The sequence below is a fragment of the Pseudopodoces humilis genome, chromosome 2 (genome assembly GCF_049639895.1).
Source record: "Pseudopodoces humilis isolate 2021_Gansu_Grassland_sample_001 chromosome 2, ASM4963989v1, whole genome shotgun sequence".
NCBI lineage: Eukaryota > Metazoa > Chordata > Aves > Passeriformes > Paridae > Pseudopodoces > Pseudopodoces humilis.
This window is the reverse complement of record NC_142201.1, coordinates 19767704-19784849: the sequence shown is the minus strand read 5'-3', so window position 1 is coordinate 19784849 and position 17146 is coordinate 19767704. Positions and strand designations below refer to the sequence as shown.

At 40.5% G+C, this 17146-nt stretch overlaps 1 protein-coding gene across 3 annotated transcripts in view; it reads left to right on the top strand.

Annotated features, from left to right (window-relative positions):
* The window catches only part of TBL1X (transducin beta like 1 X-linked), a 192724-nt gene that overhangs the window by 145271 nt on the left and 30307 nt on the right, over positions 1-17146 (top strand). For all 3 annotated transcript variants that reach the window (XM_014250990.2, XM_005516617.3, XM_088051657.1), the window contains 2 exons: positions 10775-10920; positions 13687-13936. In XM_014250990.2, the coding sequence (XP_014106465.1) occupies positions 10775-10920; positions 13687-13936 (396 nt within the window). The remainder of the gene's footprint in view (positions 1-10774; positions 10921-13686; positions 13937-17146) is intronic.

Sequence of the window (17146 nt, the reverse complement as noted above, 5' to 3'; positions counted from 1 at the left end):
CTTTTATCACCCCCACAGTAAAAAATGGTTTATTTTGTTTCATTGGAATTTCATGTGTTTCATTTTGTGCCAATTGCCTCCTGTCACAGGGCACAACTGGAATAAGTGTCCATCCTCTTTGCTCCTCCCTCGGGTATTTTTGCAAGTGGATAAGGTCCTCTGTGAGCCATCTCTTCTCCAGGCTGAGCAGTCCCAGCTCTCTCAGCCTCTCCTTGTATGGCAGATGCACCAGTCCATTGATTCTTTATGGTCTTTCACTGGGCTCTCTCCAGTGCATCCCTGTCCCTCTCATACTGGGGAGCCCAGATTTGGATACAGCTTCCAGGCCCGTCTCACCAGTGCTGAGTAGCAGGCAAGGATCCCCTCCACTGACCTTCAGGCAGTGCTTTTTGTAGTACAGCTCAGGATGCTCTTGGCTTTCCATGCTGCAAGGGTGCGCTGCTGGCTCGTGTTCAAGTAGTCCAACCTCCTGCTCATCACCAGAGAGCCTCAAAGATCCTTTAAACAACCTATACAGAAAGGTCTGCAGGGCAGTCACTGCAGTGTTCCCTGTACGCAGCTGTGCTCTAAAGGCAGGGATGATGGAGACCTTTTGTTTGCTGAGGGAAAAATGCATCCTTGAAATGACAGCCTGCCAGGCAAAGATAAAACACACATTTTAGTGTTGATTCAGTAACAATCTGTGGCTGCATTATTTGTGTGGACATGCGTGTTACCACAGCCTCCTGGGCCTCGTGTGTCCTGCCAGCAGCACAGAGTGACTGTAGCTCATAGACCAACCTCAGCTGCACTGGAGTAAGGACACTTCTGACCTTCTCTTTGCACAGCTACTTCTGTGCTGGTGTAACTGGGTGCTGACCAGGTATTACTGAATAAATAAAGTGATACATTTTTCAAAGGCATACATAAAAACTGAATATTTATACCTCACCCTAAAGTTTCTGTCCCTCAATTTTCCTGTTTGAAAGCAAAGTTAATACCGTGAACAGTACCTCAAAGCAAATGTTGAATGTTTATAGTCCTAAAATATTTTGAAATCCTCTGAGTAAAAAGTATTACGTGGGTTCTGGGACAATACTTAACATTCTTTTTCAATTATTTCAGAGTACTGTTTATGAATTTATGGGTGAATATATATCCCTAAAAGCAAGATGAATGAGATGCTAACTGTACTTTTCAGGAGCTGGTGTTAAGACTGAAGGCAGAGATTCTTTCAGCTTTTCAGCTGTACAATAGTGAGACTTAAGAGCAAAACAAACTCTACTTTTAATTCTCATGGTTTAGCACAGACCTGATTTGTGGGCATGCAGTCCTATTTATATGATGTATTATGCTTTCTAGGGCCGGCCTACTCAATTAAAATAAAATAACTTAAGGTTTTGATCCAGATCGCTGATTTATTGAAAGTTGGCTATAGAACCAGCCATGAACCATAGAACCAAAAGTCACAAGAATTTTCATGAATTACTGTAGATAAATAAGGCCACAGTGTTGTTCTAGGAGTGCAATATGTGTTAAAGTGACCACTGGATAAGAACACTTAAGAAATTGGAACCAAAAAATGGTTTGCTTTAAATCAAAGTACTTCATAAAAGTCACCTCAGAATGAATGTTCCTATATAACATGAAACCATCTGTAGCAACACATATTTCATATAACATATATATATATACATATAATGCCTCCAGCATTATATTTCTGTAGTAAAATAGTGTATTATCAAAAGGGTATATAAGGGATTTTAATAAACCACAAGTCCTTTCTTCTAATATTGCCTCTACTTTCCTGTATTTCTTTTAAACAGGGAAGGTAGTGTCTGTATGATTCCAGAAACAGTGGGCCTGACTCTGGATTTGAAATTACACTTCATTGTTTGAGAATGGATTATGCTGAAAAGACAAATCCATTTCTAAAATGAGAACTGTATTATTATGCACAGTTTCTGTCTGTGCTAGTAAAGATTTATTCTCTTCGTAAACAATCAATATGTTTTAAGAAAATCAGGGTCAAGATTAGAAGACAGCAAGCTTTGTTGGGCTGCAGTTCCCAAAGCATTTTTGTTTAAACTTAACAAAGCTACAGATCTTGGAAAGGATGAAGCTGAGCACCTGTGCAAGTCAAAACCAAATTGGACACTTTTTTAATAGAGCAGTGAATATGTACTAGCAATATTTGATGGTTGGCTTCACAAAATCCGCACAATCTATGATGGTAAGGAAAAGATATTCTTACAGGTAAAGAGGTTAATGGGTTTGTCCTACTTTGTTCTGGGGAACTTTTAAAATAATTTAATAGGCTGTATGAGACCCATTTTTATGGTTTTATATGCACAGACTTGTGACTTTTGTGACCAGGTATCTCTTTATATACAAATGTATAAACAATATTTTCAAATGTTTTGTGGTGCAGTTCAAGAGGTCTGTTTGAAAATTTCTTTCTAGTTACCCTGTTTCATAATTGGTGCAGAATTTTTAAGTTTGTGTGAAGGAAAGAAATACGCTGAGTATTTTGGGGTTTTGCCATTTTCAAAAGCCTTCTTACCACATATTTCCTTCTAGGTCTCTTCACAGTTTTCTAAACTTGGCAATTTCAATTTTTCTTTGGCCTGAAAGTTGCCGTACAGTGTTGGATCTTGGACACTGAGCAAACACAGTGATTTTTAAGTTACACAAACATAAACAATTACACCTTTACAAATTTATTCCATGGCACAAATTTTGGTTCTAGTTGCTTCATGTCCTGTTTTTTAAAGCTAGCAAAAACACAGTATTTTTAGGGTATTAAGAAAATAGCATGTTGGGTAGAAGACAGATGTCTGAAGGTCAGGATGACTTTGCTGGTAAAACCAGTGCAGTCCTACACATTTCCTCACTTCACTGCTTTTCAGTTTGAGTCTCCAGACCCAGTGGAGCTTTGCAAGTTTTGCTGATAATCTCTGTGCTGAGAATGTTCTGCCTGCACAGCCATGGCGCTTACAGACCACCCCTCCTCACACCCATCCTGTGTTAGGGCTCTGTTTGTAGTCACCATCCACAGAAACCTTCCTGGTGTTTGGTTCCTGAATGTCCCCTGAGTGTCAGCTGTGGTGTCCTACTTGCCACCACATAGAGGTGTGGTTAGAACAGAGAGATGAACACAGCTTAAGGAAAGCATATACAACTGTGAAAGTCTGTTCTGCAAACATGATCCTTAAAATTATGCATGTCTCTTTCTTTGGATGTTTGGTTGCGCAGGCAGGGCTAAAAGATAACTGCATCCCATTATTCAGAAGGAAAAGATTATTTTTGTCCTTGTGGCCTTCATAAGCTGTTTCAAACTTTGCCCATAGTTGCAATAAATTGCTAGATCTGTACTGATATTTCTTTGCAATTGTCATTCTCATTTACACAGAGTGAGTGAAAAAGGGGTTTATTTCAGATGTTGTTTCCAAGAGATTTTTATAAGTTACTCTTTCCATTGCTTGTGCTCTGTTTTCTGTCTGTATCGTATTTCTCTCTTTGTTAATTTGCAGCCCTCAGAAAGGCTTAAACAGTGAGTGCCAAGTACCACTCATCAAAAGATCATTTCCAAGTTGTATTAATCTTTTCCAACATACTTTCCCACATGAAAAAGAAAAAAAATACCTGCCAGAAACATTCTTTGGCACATAATAAAATAATTTTGGGTAGCAGACATTTACTCTGAATTCTTGGCAGAAGGTGAACAGGCCCAATATCCAAGAAAAAAGGGCGTAACATTTAATATTAGTGAATAATCACTTCTACAAAACTTTGGGTAACTAGACATACTGTAATTTTACCTACAGCTAGGAATCCTTTCTTTATATTTCCCAGTGTCTGTGAAAGAGCTTGTAATACTGAATGCATTTCCCAGAGTTCTGGAAATAATTTTGATCATTTAGCAATCCTAATCTTGAAACAAATGTGCAAGCCCTATTGTTCAGCTGATTTTTCTAAAAATATATTCCAACTGCAGTTCTCTATTTTAAATTGCTAATGTGTGTCCTTGTTAAGCCCTTTATGTAATTGCGAAGGTAAGTCTTCAAAATAAGCAGACACTGCCAAAACCAGAGAGGTACTCTAGGATGTATTACTGAGAAACAAAAATCTCAGCTAAGAGAAGGATCTCAGTCTGCTGTGAATAATAAACAAGATCTGGTGGAGGATTCTTGTTCACCATTATTTTTTGTAATTGTTAGCAGAATCTTAACCAGTGGCTTAAGGCACCAGACACTGTGACCAAATATATTTCAAAGAAAGCAGTTGTCCTTTTTGTGAAGCCTTTGCATATGTGTGCACTGGGAGTTTATGACCATATTTTTATGGATACATAATTCAGTTCAGACAAAAATTTAAGGATAAGCAAGGATGGGGATCCATATTGCATTCTCAGTTCTCACACACTGCATCATATAGGAGAGGAAATACTAGGCTAAGGTGGCAGCTGCAGTCAAGTACAGTGAAAAGCATCACTGTATTCTCTCAGGCAATGGCAAGAAATTACATCATTTGCCTTAGGAACTAGATTAGCATGTGCTTTGCCCCAGATTAAGAAAATACAGTTGCTCTAACTTGTTTCCTCCTGATTTTGCATGTAGAAATTGTATTCAAATCTGCCCTTAGTGATACATGTGCCTTGCTTCTCTACACTGATAAATCTAGACCTATAAAAGTCTTCATTTAACATAGACTGTATTGTTTGTACATCATTAGTTTTTGGAGGAAATTATTTTGTTTGTGGTCATATTTCACCAGGGGGTTTTTGTGGACTTTATTTTAACTGCTGTGATGGGGCTCTAATATATTTCAGAACACCACATTGCACCACTCTGCCCTTCTTGCCTTCCTGCTTACATGGCACTCCCAGGACCCAGACGTCAAACTTGGGATGAATCTTTTTCCACTACTTGCATCTGGTTTCTCTGGCAAGCAGTTGTAAGGGCAGCTTTGGAGTTACTTGGGTTTGGTAACACGGTAAAGCAGCTGATGGGATTGTGTGTGAATGTCTGCTCCTCCTGCACATGATTTTCTTTTGACTCATGATGCAGTGGAATGTTTCTACTTGATGTGTCTGAATCTCCCAGGAATTCTGCCCATATACCCATTTATGGTCATAAACATGACATTTCTTTGCCCCTTGCAACCATTTTTTTTTTTTTTTTTCCTTGCAGTCTGTGTAGCTGTAATCAGCTCTTACAGGTCTTCCATTCTTGTATGTATGAATTGTACTTTGGTCAAAATCTCAGCAGTAGTGCCAGGTGTAAGACTTGCCTTAAAGAAAACAAGCACTTGTGCAGACAGAAAACTTGAGATTGCTGTGGATCCCGTTTAGCAGCTTCGGGCTGATTCTGCTGAGCCAGTAGTTTTAATAATTTCTAAAGTCTTGCTCATTTTTGTTTCCTCTACCTGCCAAATACTTTGAAGATGAGCGCTATGTCACTTCAGAGGTGAGGATTGGATGAGCTTGTATTGGAAATTTCAAAAAAGAAAGACAACCCAATGTTGGAGAAATCAATTAACCAAGAAGTGTTGTTTATTTCCATGTGGAGATGGTTAAATTGTTGGAGAAAAAGAAGAGACTGTCAGATAGTTTATTCCTTTTATTTTGTTTTTCTTTTCTCTTTCTTTTAAAGTAATAACATCACTAATTTAGTGATTTCCAGGAACTGAACTTAAGATCTCTGTATATGCAAACCTCAGTCTGGACTGCTTGAGTTAAAGAAATAGGAAAATTTATTAAAGGAAATGACACAGATCTCCATATGAAATCTCACTATTTTCCAGAAAAGAGGGCCACGCTGGGCACTAATTATATAAAGATTTGTAGGAATGGCTTGTTACTTGTACTCAGGATTGGGATAAAGGCTGTTCATCATCAAGATGTCCTAGGTGTGTGTAAAAGGCAATTCTTTATTCTCTGTTTCATCGTACAGTATCAAATGTTTCAAGAAGAATCTTATATGTGAGTAATTGAACAAAGTAATTCATAAATACCTGTAAAACGCCTGGGTTTTAAAAATTATTTGTACAGCAAACTACTTAGGTTAACCAGAGAAAACTAAGTCCACTCAGCTCACAAAGAGAAGACTTTGTTCAACAGATCACCTCTCTATTGCTCATCAGGGCATCCCCAAAGTAACTCCCGAGGAACCAGCAAGGACTGAAACAGTTCAAAAGTCGTTGCTTCCACAGACCCCTCTTTGTCCTTCCCCTCACCTGTACAAATACAGCATTGGGTACTGTAGCTGCTACAGTTCAAGGTTGCAGTTTTACAAAGACATGCTTTTTGTGGTGCTAAAGAGATTGGGAAATGAAAGGAACACTTGGTAGATGTCAATTTTAGCTGGAGCTATGAGTGCAGATGAGCAGCATGGGGAATACTCAGCATCACCCCAGCTGCAAGTCTAAAAGGAGGAAAGCTTTGCTCTCAGAAGAGGTGAGACACATCTCTGGAGAAGAGAAGCCATTCCCCGGGCTGTGTGGCTCTTCAGTTGTCTTTTCTACACCTACGTTTGACAGGCATTTCTGATGTGAGCCAGGTATATTGTAAACAATTGAAACTAGGTAACCTTCAGATGAAACAAGCATGCAACAAGCATTATGTTCATTAAGTAAAAACCTTGTCATTTTATGATCAATGACAAATCTGTCTTCAAAGGGAAGCCATTTTTAACTGAAAAAGGAGCAGCCAAAGGAAAAACCCTCCATCATCTCTGTTTTTGCAGTTGTAGCAAAACCTATCAGTGAAATTTTGCAAAACACAGCCCTACATATGCATTTTTTGGCACTGCCTGGGGCAAGAATTCCCAAATGGCTGTGTATGTACCACTGAGAGTATATACAGACACCTCAGTGTGGGAAAAGATACAGCACAGAACCAGGACCTGTTACCACTGTCAGTACAAAAAAAGAGTGGGAATCTCTTGATTAGGAATTTCAGTCAGTTTTCAAGTCTGTTTTTTGACTTGTGTAACAATTTTTTAGATTGGGGCATCATTTAAGCAATTGTTTTCTGCATTTGTTATTTCCTCTCTGCTTTTATGCACTGTAAAATACTTCAAATCCAGTTATTCCACAGTTGATAATTCACCTCCATTCATACCAAGATCATCCCAAGATCTGCACTGTTCATTTGGGTATATCTTTTCATATATGATAATGTAGTTACAGATTATGCATAGCTTGATGGTTTCTGTTTTCCCTTCTTTTTTGAGGCAGAAAAAACCTGGAAGCCATTCTCTCAAGACTGCTGAAAGATGTTATTTAGGGCACTGGTCATGTCACAGCAAAAGCAGCTGGTTCAGTGTTATGAAGCTGTTCAGTGTGTGGCAATGCTTTCTCCTCTTCAGCCCTTTGTGTTCATGCTTTTAACTTTAAAAGCTCATAGTCTCACTGCATGTGTCTTCGAAGGGTTTATTGCACTAAGATTTTGTTTACTGGTGCTATTTGGACAGAAATTACTGTTTTATAGAGTGATTATTGCAGTCACCAGAGTGACAGAATTTATGAGAAAAGATCCATACGGACACAGATTTGCAACTTTCATTCATTTCACTGCTGCCACGGCATTTTGAGTTTGTGTCTGCTGTAATTTCATGTCATCCCCACCACATCCTTCCTTCAGATCCCCACTTGCAGAGCACCTTCTGTCTCTGCTCACGCTCCCCAACTGCACTGACAGACTGGAGGTGGGGGTGGTTCTTGTGTCTTGGCTTTGCATCCTCAGTGTAGTTGCATGATCTTAGAAGGAGGGCCAGGTTAACAAGCTGACATTTTTTTTAAATTTTGATAGAAGATGTTTGATAGAAATCACCTTTTCATAAGGCTGAGCTAAGGAGCTGCAACTTTGCTATGTAATTTCGTGTACTTGAATGCAGAACCCTGAAAAGAACTGATGACATCTGGTAACTATTAAAGCTCAGGTGATTCTTCAGTGTTATCAGAAACCTGATGTAGGTACAGCTTCAGTGAAGATTTTGTTGACTGTGTGAAGTAGTTTTAAAACCAGTCTATTTTCATATGAGCCTTATGTAACTGCCATGGGAAGACAAGAATTCAGGAGGGAATTAGCTATCTGTTGGAGGACTGATTGGCATGTTTCTGTTGGGTTTGTTGTCTTTTTTTTTACAATTGTATAGGTGGATTTTTTCAAGAGGGGTGAGGAGCAGCATGTCCAGCAGCACCCACTTAAACAGTTTTGCTCTGCTGATTTTTGTTGATCGGATCTTGTCTGAAAATCTGAGGAAAGTTTCTCACAGCTGCTGGAGGTGTGTGAGTTAGATTGCTCTTCAGTGACAGTGTACCAGGAGTTTAGTGTTTCTTCATCTAACAGGTACTTTGGTAATAGTTTGTCAGTTTCATTACAAAAACACAACTGAGTTTCGTACTGAGAAGTTTCTTCTCTCACATGCTATGAGATGTGTTGCTCTCTGGGGATCAGGACTGAACAAAGAGGTTGAGCTGTGTGCACAATCGTCTGTCTCCTGCTAAAGAGACAAAATGCAATAATGCAATGTAAAATATCATATTTAAGATTATGTCCGCCATAGATCCACAGTCATGGTTTTCCACTTTTTTACTTTTCCTCGTGTTTGTTGTTTGCCATTTTTATGTCATCCACCTGTTTAATCGGAGTCCATGTTCCCTTTTTCTGAGCTGTTGACTTGCAAACTAGCTGCTGGGTTTTTCAGCTTTAGTCACTTTCAGTGCTCTTGGACAACAGTTCGATTTTCTCATTCTTACATAGATTTACTGATTTATCTGTCATGTATTTTTAAGTACATTCTGTTTCAAGAAAGTTGCATTGCAATTGTTGATTAATTCAAATACACATAAATATAAATTAATTTATTATAAATTAATTTATTAATATAAATTGGTTAGTTTTATGCCATGTATTTATGGATACACAGAGATTTCAGTGTTCAGTGATTAGGCCCTAGACCTCTCAAGTGCATGTATGCTCAGTGCTTAATTTCTTCCTCATTGTGGTTCCCAGTAATGTGCTTAGATGTCCTACAAAACTAATAAACCAGGGAAAAAACACTGCCCTGCAGATCTTACAGTCTATTTCGCAGCAGGAGGTCCAGCAGCTCATAAAATGGACCAGGACATAAAGAGCAATACAGAATAACAAATTGGACTAGGGGTTACATAAATGATACCGCAGCTTTTCAGTGGGTTTTTTTATCTGTCCTTTTTTTATGCCTTGTGAATTTTTTTTTTTATACCTATGGAATTCTGTTCATGGGTGGACCTGCCGTTTCCTAAAAAGTGTCCAAAATATCCCCCAAAACTGGGAGAGTGACGGGAAGGGAAATTAGGGTTTGGAGTGGAGAGAGTGGGAGCTGTTAGCAGGAAAAAGAGAAAAGCAGCAGTAAAATAAAATGTGTAGGGGGAGGGGGAGAATCAGAGAAATACATACCTTGGTTTCAGATGTGGGAGGCACTCTGTTTCTCAGCTTGTTTTTGCTAGCTATCTATGTTAATAATTGAACTAGCTGGAAAAAGCATCTTGAAAAGGGAGAAAGAAAGCATTACTATCGAGTGAGCCCAAAATCACATCCCCAGCCTGCACATGATTGGACATTGCAGTGATATAGGGGAAATCCCTTAACGGATAAAACTATAAATGAAACTAGTGTTGACAAGGGGAAGAGGCACAGCTATATTTAACGAAAGTATTTTCATTTGAAAGCTGCTTTCTTTTTCTTTTTTTTTTTTTGGTGGGGGGTGGGAGGGTTGTTGTTTGTTGGTTTTTTCTTGTCTACTTGGTGGAGACCATGAGGGCTCTTCCTGTTTGAGACAGTGCATGGGTGGTTTCCCCAAGGCTTTTAATGTTAGATTAATGCTCTGGAGACAGTGTGATGATAAATGGGTTCCTACAGTTATATCTACATCCTGTTCCCCCTTCCCCCTCCCGCAGCTGCCCCTCTGTACAGTCTCTCTGCAGTGCTTGCCTCCATACCCAGCAACAGTTCTGAGCAGCTTCAGCCAGGATTTAAGGCAGCACTCTTTAAAATTTGTCTGCCAAAATTCTTCAATTTTCAGTGCTGTCACCTTCCTTGCCACTTACTCAGACAATGACAAAAACGAAACAGGGAAGAGAAAGACTTCTGGCTGAAGTACAGGCCACCTCACTGGCTTGTCATCTGCTGTGTGGCAGATCCCAGTTAATTACTTTCACTATTGCTGTTCACATACAGAAAATAGGTTTACAGAGGTGGCCTTTTTGTAGTTTCACATTTTAACGGCAGTGCTCTGCCCATCATATTGTACTAAACAATAAATGAACAGAGGATTTGAAATCTCTTCCCTTTCTGTATAAGGGAACAGCTCCCCTGTTTTATCTGCATCTGTGCCTTAATTTTATACAACTTGCATGCTGGTAGGGATTTAAGTGTGCAGCTTCAGCAAACACCCAACACTGAAATTCAGCAAGAGAAATGGAGATTTGAGGCACTTTTTTTAGCTGGACCTGCTCATGTGGCAATTTCTGGTGTTTATGTGTTTTGGGGGGTTTTGTTTCGTTTAGTACAGTTATTTTTCTCTGCATGCATTTCCATTTCTATATGGCTTCCTCTGTATGTGCAGGGGGGGATGGGCAGTCAGGGTGGCTCGGGTTGAGCCCCTCAGCTCTGAGCTGCCAGCCCACACCCTTCTGCTTACACGGCAGCATCTCTTAGATCTCAGGACAGAATTATTTTTAGACCATGAAGTTGTATCTGACTGGTGCATTGAGATTTCATATCATGGCTTCCTTTTCCTGCTCTCAGGTTTCTCCCACTCGGCCTTTACCTTTGGTATCGAGAGCCACATCAGCCAGTCCAACATCAACGGAACACTAGTGCCACCTGCCGCACTCATCTCCATCCTCCAGAAGGGGCTCCAGTATGTGGAGGCCGAGATCAGCATCAACGAAGTAAGTACCACTGCTGCCACCGCCGCACGCTGAGACGTGCCGAGCAGCACACCCCAGCAGCCCCAACACAAGCCACTCCCCAGCTCTCCTCCTCATCTGGTTTAATCTTATTCCTCATACTTTGCCCCATCCCAGCAGAGGACCAGAAAGCTCTGAGATGGAGATATGTTTCGGTTTTCTTAGCTGTGGCAGGGAGGCGTTCCGTGCGCTGCTTAGATGGACGTTTTTGGTGTTTCTGCTACCCCAGCCAACAAATCCAGGGTTTACAGGTTCTTGCAGCAAACAAGAAAAGGCACCTGTGCTTACAGTCTGGCGTTTTCAAGGTCATAGCAGAATTTGGCAGGAAAGCCCTGCAGCATAGGTTAAAATGTCCCTCCCTGACACGTCCTAGCAGGCAACACGGATACCAAGCCATGAGAAGCCTGCAAAAATCCACAGAGGTCACTGGAGAGTGATTTCAGTGACTTTGTTCTAGATCATATGAGATGAGGCATCATGTACGTGGTGAAACAAGTGAGTGTAAATTCTGAATGTGGCTGGGGTGCAGGTTTTCTGTAGAGATTGTATGGACAGCCACAAACTGTCTGTTCTCTTTGAACTGCCAGTGGAAACAAAGAAGGGATGTGGGAAAAGCCAGTGTATTTGCCCTACCAACCTTAAAGATGTGGTGCTTTGAGAGGGAATGGAAGCGTGACAGATAAGCAAGTGCTGCATTACAAGATTTTTACGATAGATATTTCCGATTGACAAACATCTGTAATGGATATTAATACAAAGAAACTACTGCTTTTTCCTCTGTACCTGAATGTAGCATGTGAACAGCATGGGTGAGAACAAAGGAATATAAAATAGAGAAAAGGCTGTGTTGTTTGCAGTGCGTAGTTTGGAAACTTCTGGTTTTATCCAAACATTCTGTGTGTTTTTTTCTTTTTATGACTCAATACCATGTATAAGATTTGTATATGTGTTATTTTGTTATTGGGGCAATGACATTTGACATTCATGCCAAGCTGCACTTTGATGCAAACAGTGTTTGAGCAAACCAGTGTTAGGAAGCTGTCTCAATTTGCTGCTACTTAACATTTTTCCCCATGCCTGAAATTGGAGCTACACAGTTAGAAAGTTCCAGCTCTGAAGCACCCATATTAGATCAGGTTGGGTTGGTAGGGGCCTGCGCTTACTGAGCTTCAAGGCTTTCCCTAAAAGCAGAGAATAATCTGAAAATATGCCTGTTGTCACCATTAAGATTTATGATGCTCTCACCATGGTTTGAGTCAGGCTGAACAGGGCCTGGTCTAATGGAAGGTGTCCTTGCCCATGGCGGTGATGTTGGAACTCTGTGACCTTTAAGGTGCTTTCCAACCCAAGCCGTTCTATGATTCCATTCAAATATATACTGTTAAGTATGTTACAGCAAAACAAAGGCCATTCTGGTTACACCTGAATCCCAGTAAGGGCTACCATGGATGCTTCACTGTGTGTTACTTTTCTATGTGTGTTACTTAAGAGTGACAAGTAACAACAAGTAATCAGTGAGTCCATAAACTAGTGTGTGTAAAATTATTGTTTGTGATCTATTAAAGGGCAGTCATGTAAATAGTCCAGTGAGCATATTTACAGATGAAAATGTAAGATGTCAGGATCTGTTCGCAAACATTTTGTTTATTGTCTAGCAAGAATTTGAGTCAATACATAAAAAATGTTGAGGAGAAAAAGAGATTACGGTTTCTTCTCTAATGACTGTCTCCTACTTTTTCTTCCCCGTGAGAAAAAAAAAATATGTATTATCTTTATATTATAATTATAAGGGGTAATTCAACAATTAGTTCAGCAGAAACATACCAATCGGGCAAGCAACTCTTTCTTTATTAATTGTTCTCACATATGGAAGATGATATTGCTCACCAGCTACATTATCTATCCATATCCTATTCTTACTTGCTCTTTCTCAAGAAAAATCTTTCACCGCTGCATCATTATTATTTCAAAGAATTAAAGGGAGTTTGTAGAAAATTGGCAAAATGGCACTTTACAAAGACTACTAAAATATTTCCCCTATATTTAAGATAATAGGAAAATGAAAGTGAAGAAAAGCTAAGTCAATACAGTCTGTATTAAGTCAACAGCCCTTAAAAGTTTACTCAATGGGTTCTTGAAGCTGAAGTTTAATTTACAGAAATCAAAATGAAAGCCATAACTATTATGAATAATACAGTGGAATAAAAGAAAAATAATGGTAAGGCTGTCTTGTGTGATCAGCTACAACTGGTGTTGCTGGGCTGAAGAACACTGCCTAAGTAACTACTGAATTTGCGCATACATCATGTTTTGGTTGAGGTTCATTATGCATAATCTGCTTTCATTCCATTCCCATGCTCCTGCAAGTGTAGGAAGGCAAACAGTTTAACCAAAGTCTGTTTGCCTTTGTCATGGCTTTAGCCATGACTCTGCTTTTTCAAACAGAAAACAAAGAGAAGCTTTCTGTCATTGGTCAGACATACTTTTTAACTCAGCTTAATTTTTTTTACATCTATAAAGCATTTATATGGTAGAACTTTCTATAAAATTCCTTTTTCACTGATCAGATTTCTGAGTGGACCATGAGTGCCGCCATCTCGGATCTGAGGGAGAGGCAGTCCATAGTCCTGTGGCACTATTCGTTAAGTCAAAGTGTAGTATCTTCACATCTTCTTTTGTGATTCTTTGCCGACCTGAGTGGTGAAGATCCTAAACTTGAGGTTTCCCTTCTGCTTGTTTTCCCTGCAGGATGGTACAGTATTTGATGGCAGGCCAATAGAGTCCCTGTCTCTGATAGACGCGGTGATGCCTGATGTTGTTCAGACCCGACAGCAAGCATTCAGAGAGAAGCTAGCGCAGCAACAAGCCAGCGCTGCGGCAGCAGCGGCAGCCACGGCGGCCACAGCGGGAGCCACGACGACTGCTGTTTCGCAGCAGAACACACCAAAGAACGGAGAAGCCACTGTGAATGGAGAGGAGAATGGGGCACATGCAATAAGTAAGTCAACAGCCAGCTGCCTGCCACTGCTGGGCAGTTTGTGTTTCAGTAATATTCTTGTACGTAGTTGCAAGGTGAGGGGCAAGGTGTGCTTTCTGCTAGGTGCTAGAACTAAGGGCAATCATTCCAGGAGGGTGGGGCATTTCTAAAAAGGCTGCTGAGTAAAAATGATGTTTCACATCACAGTGCTGTGTTTTACCTGTCTCTGACAATCTGAAAACTTCAGATATGTTCAGAATTGCAAGTTGAAGACAGCATCAAGAAGTGGAGCTGTATGCTCTCTCTTTGGAGCAGGCTACCCAGACTTTATTATAGCTTTCTAGATGCTTTTAGATATTGGATAAAAACTGGGCTGTAGCCAAGGCTTGTCATTTTGGCCAGGCTAGGAGAGAGTTGGGTTGAGAGGCTGGGACTTAGTCTTGATTTGAAAGACATATGTCTGCCAAGGGAGACAGGGACCTCCCTTGGAATGGAGAATATAGCTCCCTTCCCTCCAAATTATTATAACTTCTAAATTAAGCAGCTTTCAGGCAAAGATACGGGAAAAGAAACAATAGTTCTTTGCTAGTATGTATATGTGTAACAAGGCAAAACAAACAGCAGTGGCAGCAACAACAGACAGAACCACAAACCCAGGAACAGCCTCAAGCAGCCTCTCCCAGCTGTGGCACCCTCCCTTTCAGTGGAGTTCCAGGCACAGCCGGCAGGGGCGCTGCAGGCTCCGGGCAGGGTGGGGCCGATGATTCCTCCGTGACTGCAGGGGGCGCTGTGGCGCGGGCTCAGCCGCCTCTCTTCACGGTAATTGGCAGCTCAGCCTGTGGAAGGGATGGAAAAAGGGGCTTGCTTTGCAAACCCACAGGAGCAGGAGGTCCTTGTGCTTCTCTAGAGAGCAAAATGAGCTGTAACAGCAACCTTGGAAGCAGCTATGGTAGGAGAAGACAGCAGGAGATGGAGACTAACAGTGGTGGTGAATTCTCCCCACCGTGACTGCCTCCTCTTTCCCCTCTGATGCAGACACGTGAGAGAGCGCTAGGAGCTGCTCTCAGCCCCTTCTCCCAGCCCAAATCTTCCAGCATCTCTGCCCCTCCTAGAGAAGCCCCTCAGCTAAGAGAGTAGCCAGCCACACCCTTCCATTTGTCTCTCTTAAGTACCTGTTGTTATTGTCTCTTAGCAATATATGGGAGAAATTTCCCTGAGAGAAAGAAAAGGAAAGGAGTAATCCAAACCTCCAACAGACCTACAAGCCCTATCTGTGTGACTGTTGTGTGACCAGTGCATAGCCTTGTGCAGTAGCAGTCCTGTGATCATCCATAGCCCTGGCATGGCCCTTGGCCCAGTTTGGCACCATTCTTGTATGGTGTGACCAAGCACAGGAGCAGCCATAAACTTACTGTCATGTTCATTAGCCCAGTTTGGGCTATACCAACTGTCCCTTCCTGAACATCGCTGCCAAGCACGTGTGCCCGAGGACCATTCCCAGCAAACAGCTTGGATGCAGCCAACCTGTCTTGAAGGCACAGAGGAAAATTATTCCTCGGCCTTTTATTTAATAGCATGTGCTTATTCATACAGTCATATTCATGCATATTCATACAGCAAATATCCAGCTGAAGGTCCTACCTTCCTGAGGTTTCCTTAGTCTTTGGGAACAGTCAGTTCTCAAGAGCGCTGAATTCACCTTTGTTCATGGGTGACTAAGGGAGACTGCATTTATAAATTAATCATCCAAAGTCAGACATACCCAACATGGAGTGGGACCTACCTCCCTGTGTAACTAGATCCTGATGATTGTGCAAACACTGGGGTACATGGGATTACTGGTTCTGGTTTCTGTGTGCAGGGCCCATTGCTGGCTGAGTTCTGAAGCCAGCTCTTACTCCCCAGTTGTCTTCCAAGAAAATTCTAGAGGCACATGCATGGTAGGTTTTGTAGGAAGCCCTAACAGCTCTTTGGCTTAGACAAGGTCAGGACTGTAGTCGTGTAACAGATTTTATTAGTTCAGCAGTGCAGATACCTTTATCAGTCTCCACCTTCTCTTTCATCTGAATAGATTCCTCTGTGGGCCAGTGAAAAAAACACTTTCAAAACAGATTTTCTTTCAGAGAATTCCAGTTAGATGGGTTCATTTCCCCCAGTAAAACTGCAGTTACTTAAATAATATTTTTATTTGAGAAAGCAAATGTAAAAAAGATCTGAACATTTTAAAAATATGAATCTGTTCTTAGACTGTGGATTGCATATGTTTTACTTTCAACTAACCCTCTGCTTTGAAACTTATTTCATATGTAAAGGGGTGCAAATAGAAATTAAAGTACTGTGAAATGTATCAAACACTGACTTTTTTTTTGTTGACACGTCTTCAGCTGACATATGAAAATTTTAGGGGAATGTCTTGCTGTCTCAGGGCCAGACAAAACCATACTCTTAAGGTAGAAAATTGATCATTGGTTCATCAGTAAAAGAGAACCACTCAGATGTATTTCCTTCTGATCCAAAGAAGTATGTGTACTATTGCAATAACGAAAGGAAAGTCTTAAAGATCAATTCATGTTTATAGCCATACTGTAAGCCTTGATGTCTCAAATCTGACATTTTCTAATGAAAAAAGTAATTATTCTCACAACTATTTTTAATAGAAGAATTTTTACAAACAGTTGCAGACCTTTCCTTGGAATGTTGAGAAGGACTTTCCTTGGGAGAAAAGAGATGGGGCATATATTGGCACAGGTTTAAATAATGTGCTAGTCCTTAGTCATAACCTGGAAGTCACCCAAATATCAGCCTTTCAAAAAAGGCAGGATGGGTGGAGCGGGAGGAAGAGATGTCTTTGAGAAATTACCTAGTTTGCATTTATTCTGGCATGGAGTTCTCCCTGACACTCTTAAGTCTTTCCAAAACAGTTTTAAAATATTTACTATAATACGATACGGTGTTGTATGTGACATTACCAATATAATACAATAGATTTAATAAAGAGAGGAGACAGGAAACAATAACAATAGTTTGAGGTGCAGATTCAAATACTAAATAAAAAAAGTTTCTGCCTTGTCTTGTTGCTCCCCAAGTAATGTTCTCAGTTTTAAGTCTCTTTAAATGTTACAGGAAAAAATAAAAGTCAGCATGTAGAAATAGAGCCAAACTTTGGATTGTTTTCCAACTCAAATATTTTTAGTGTAATTTGTTTCATTATATTTGCAAGGATTGGCTTAG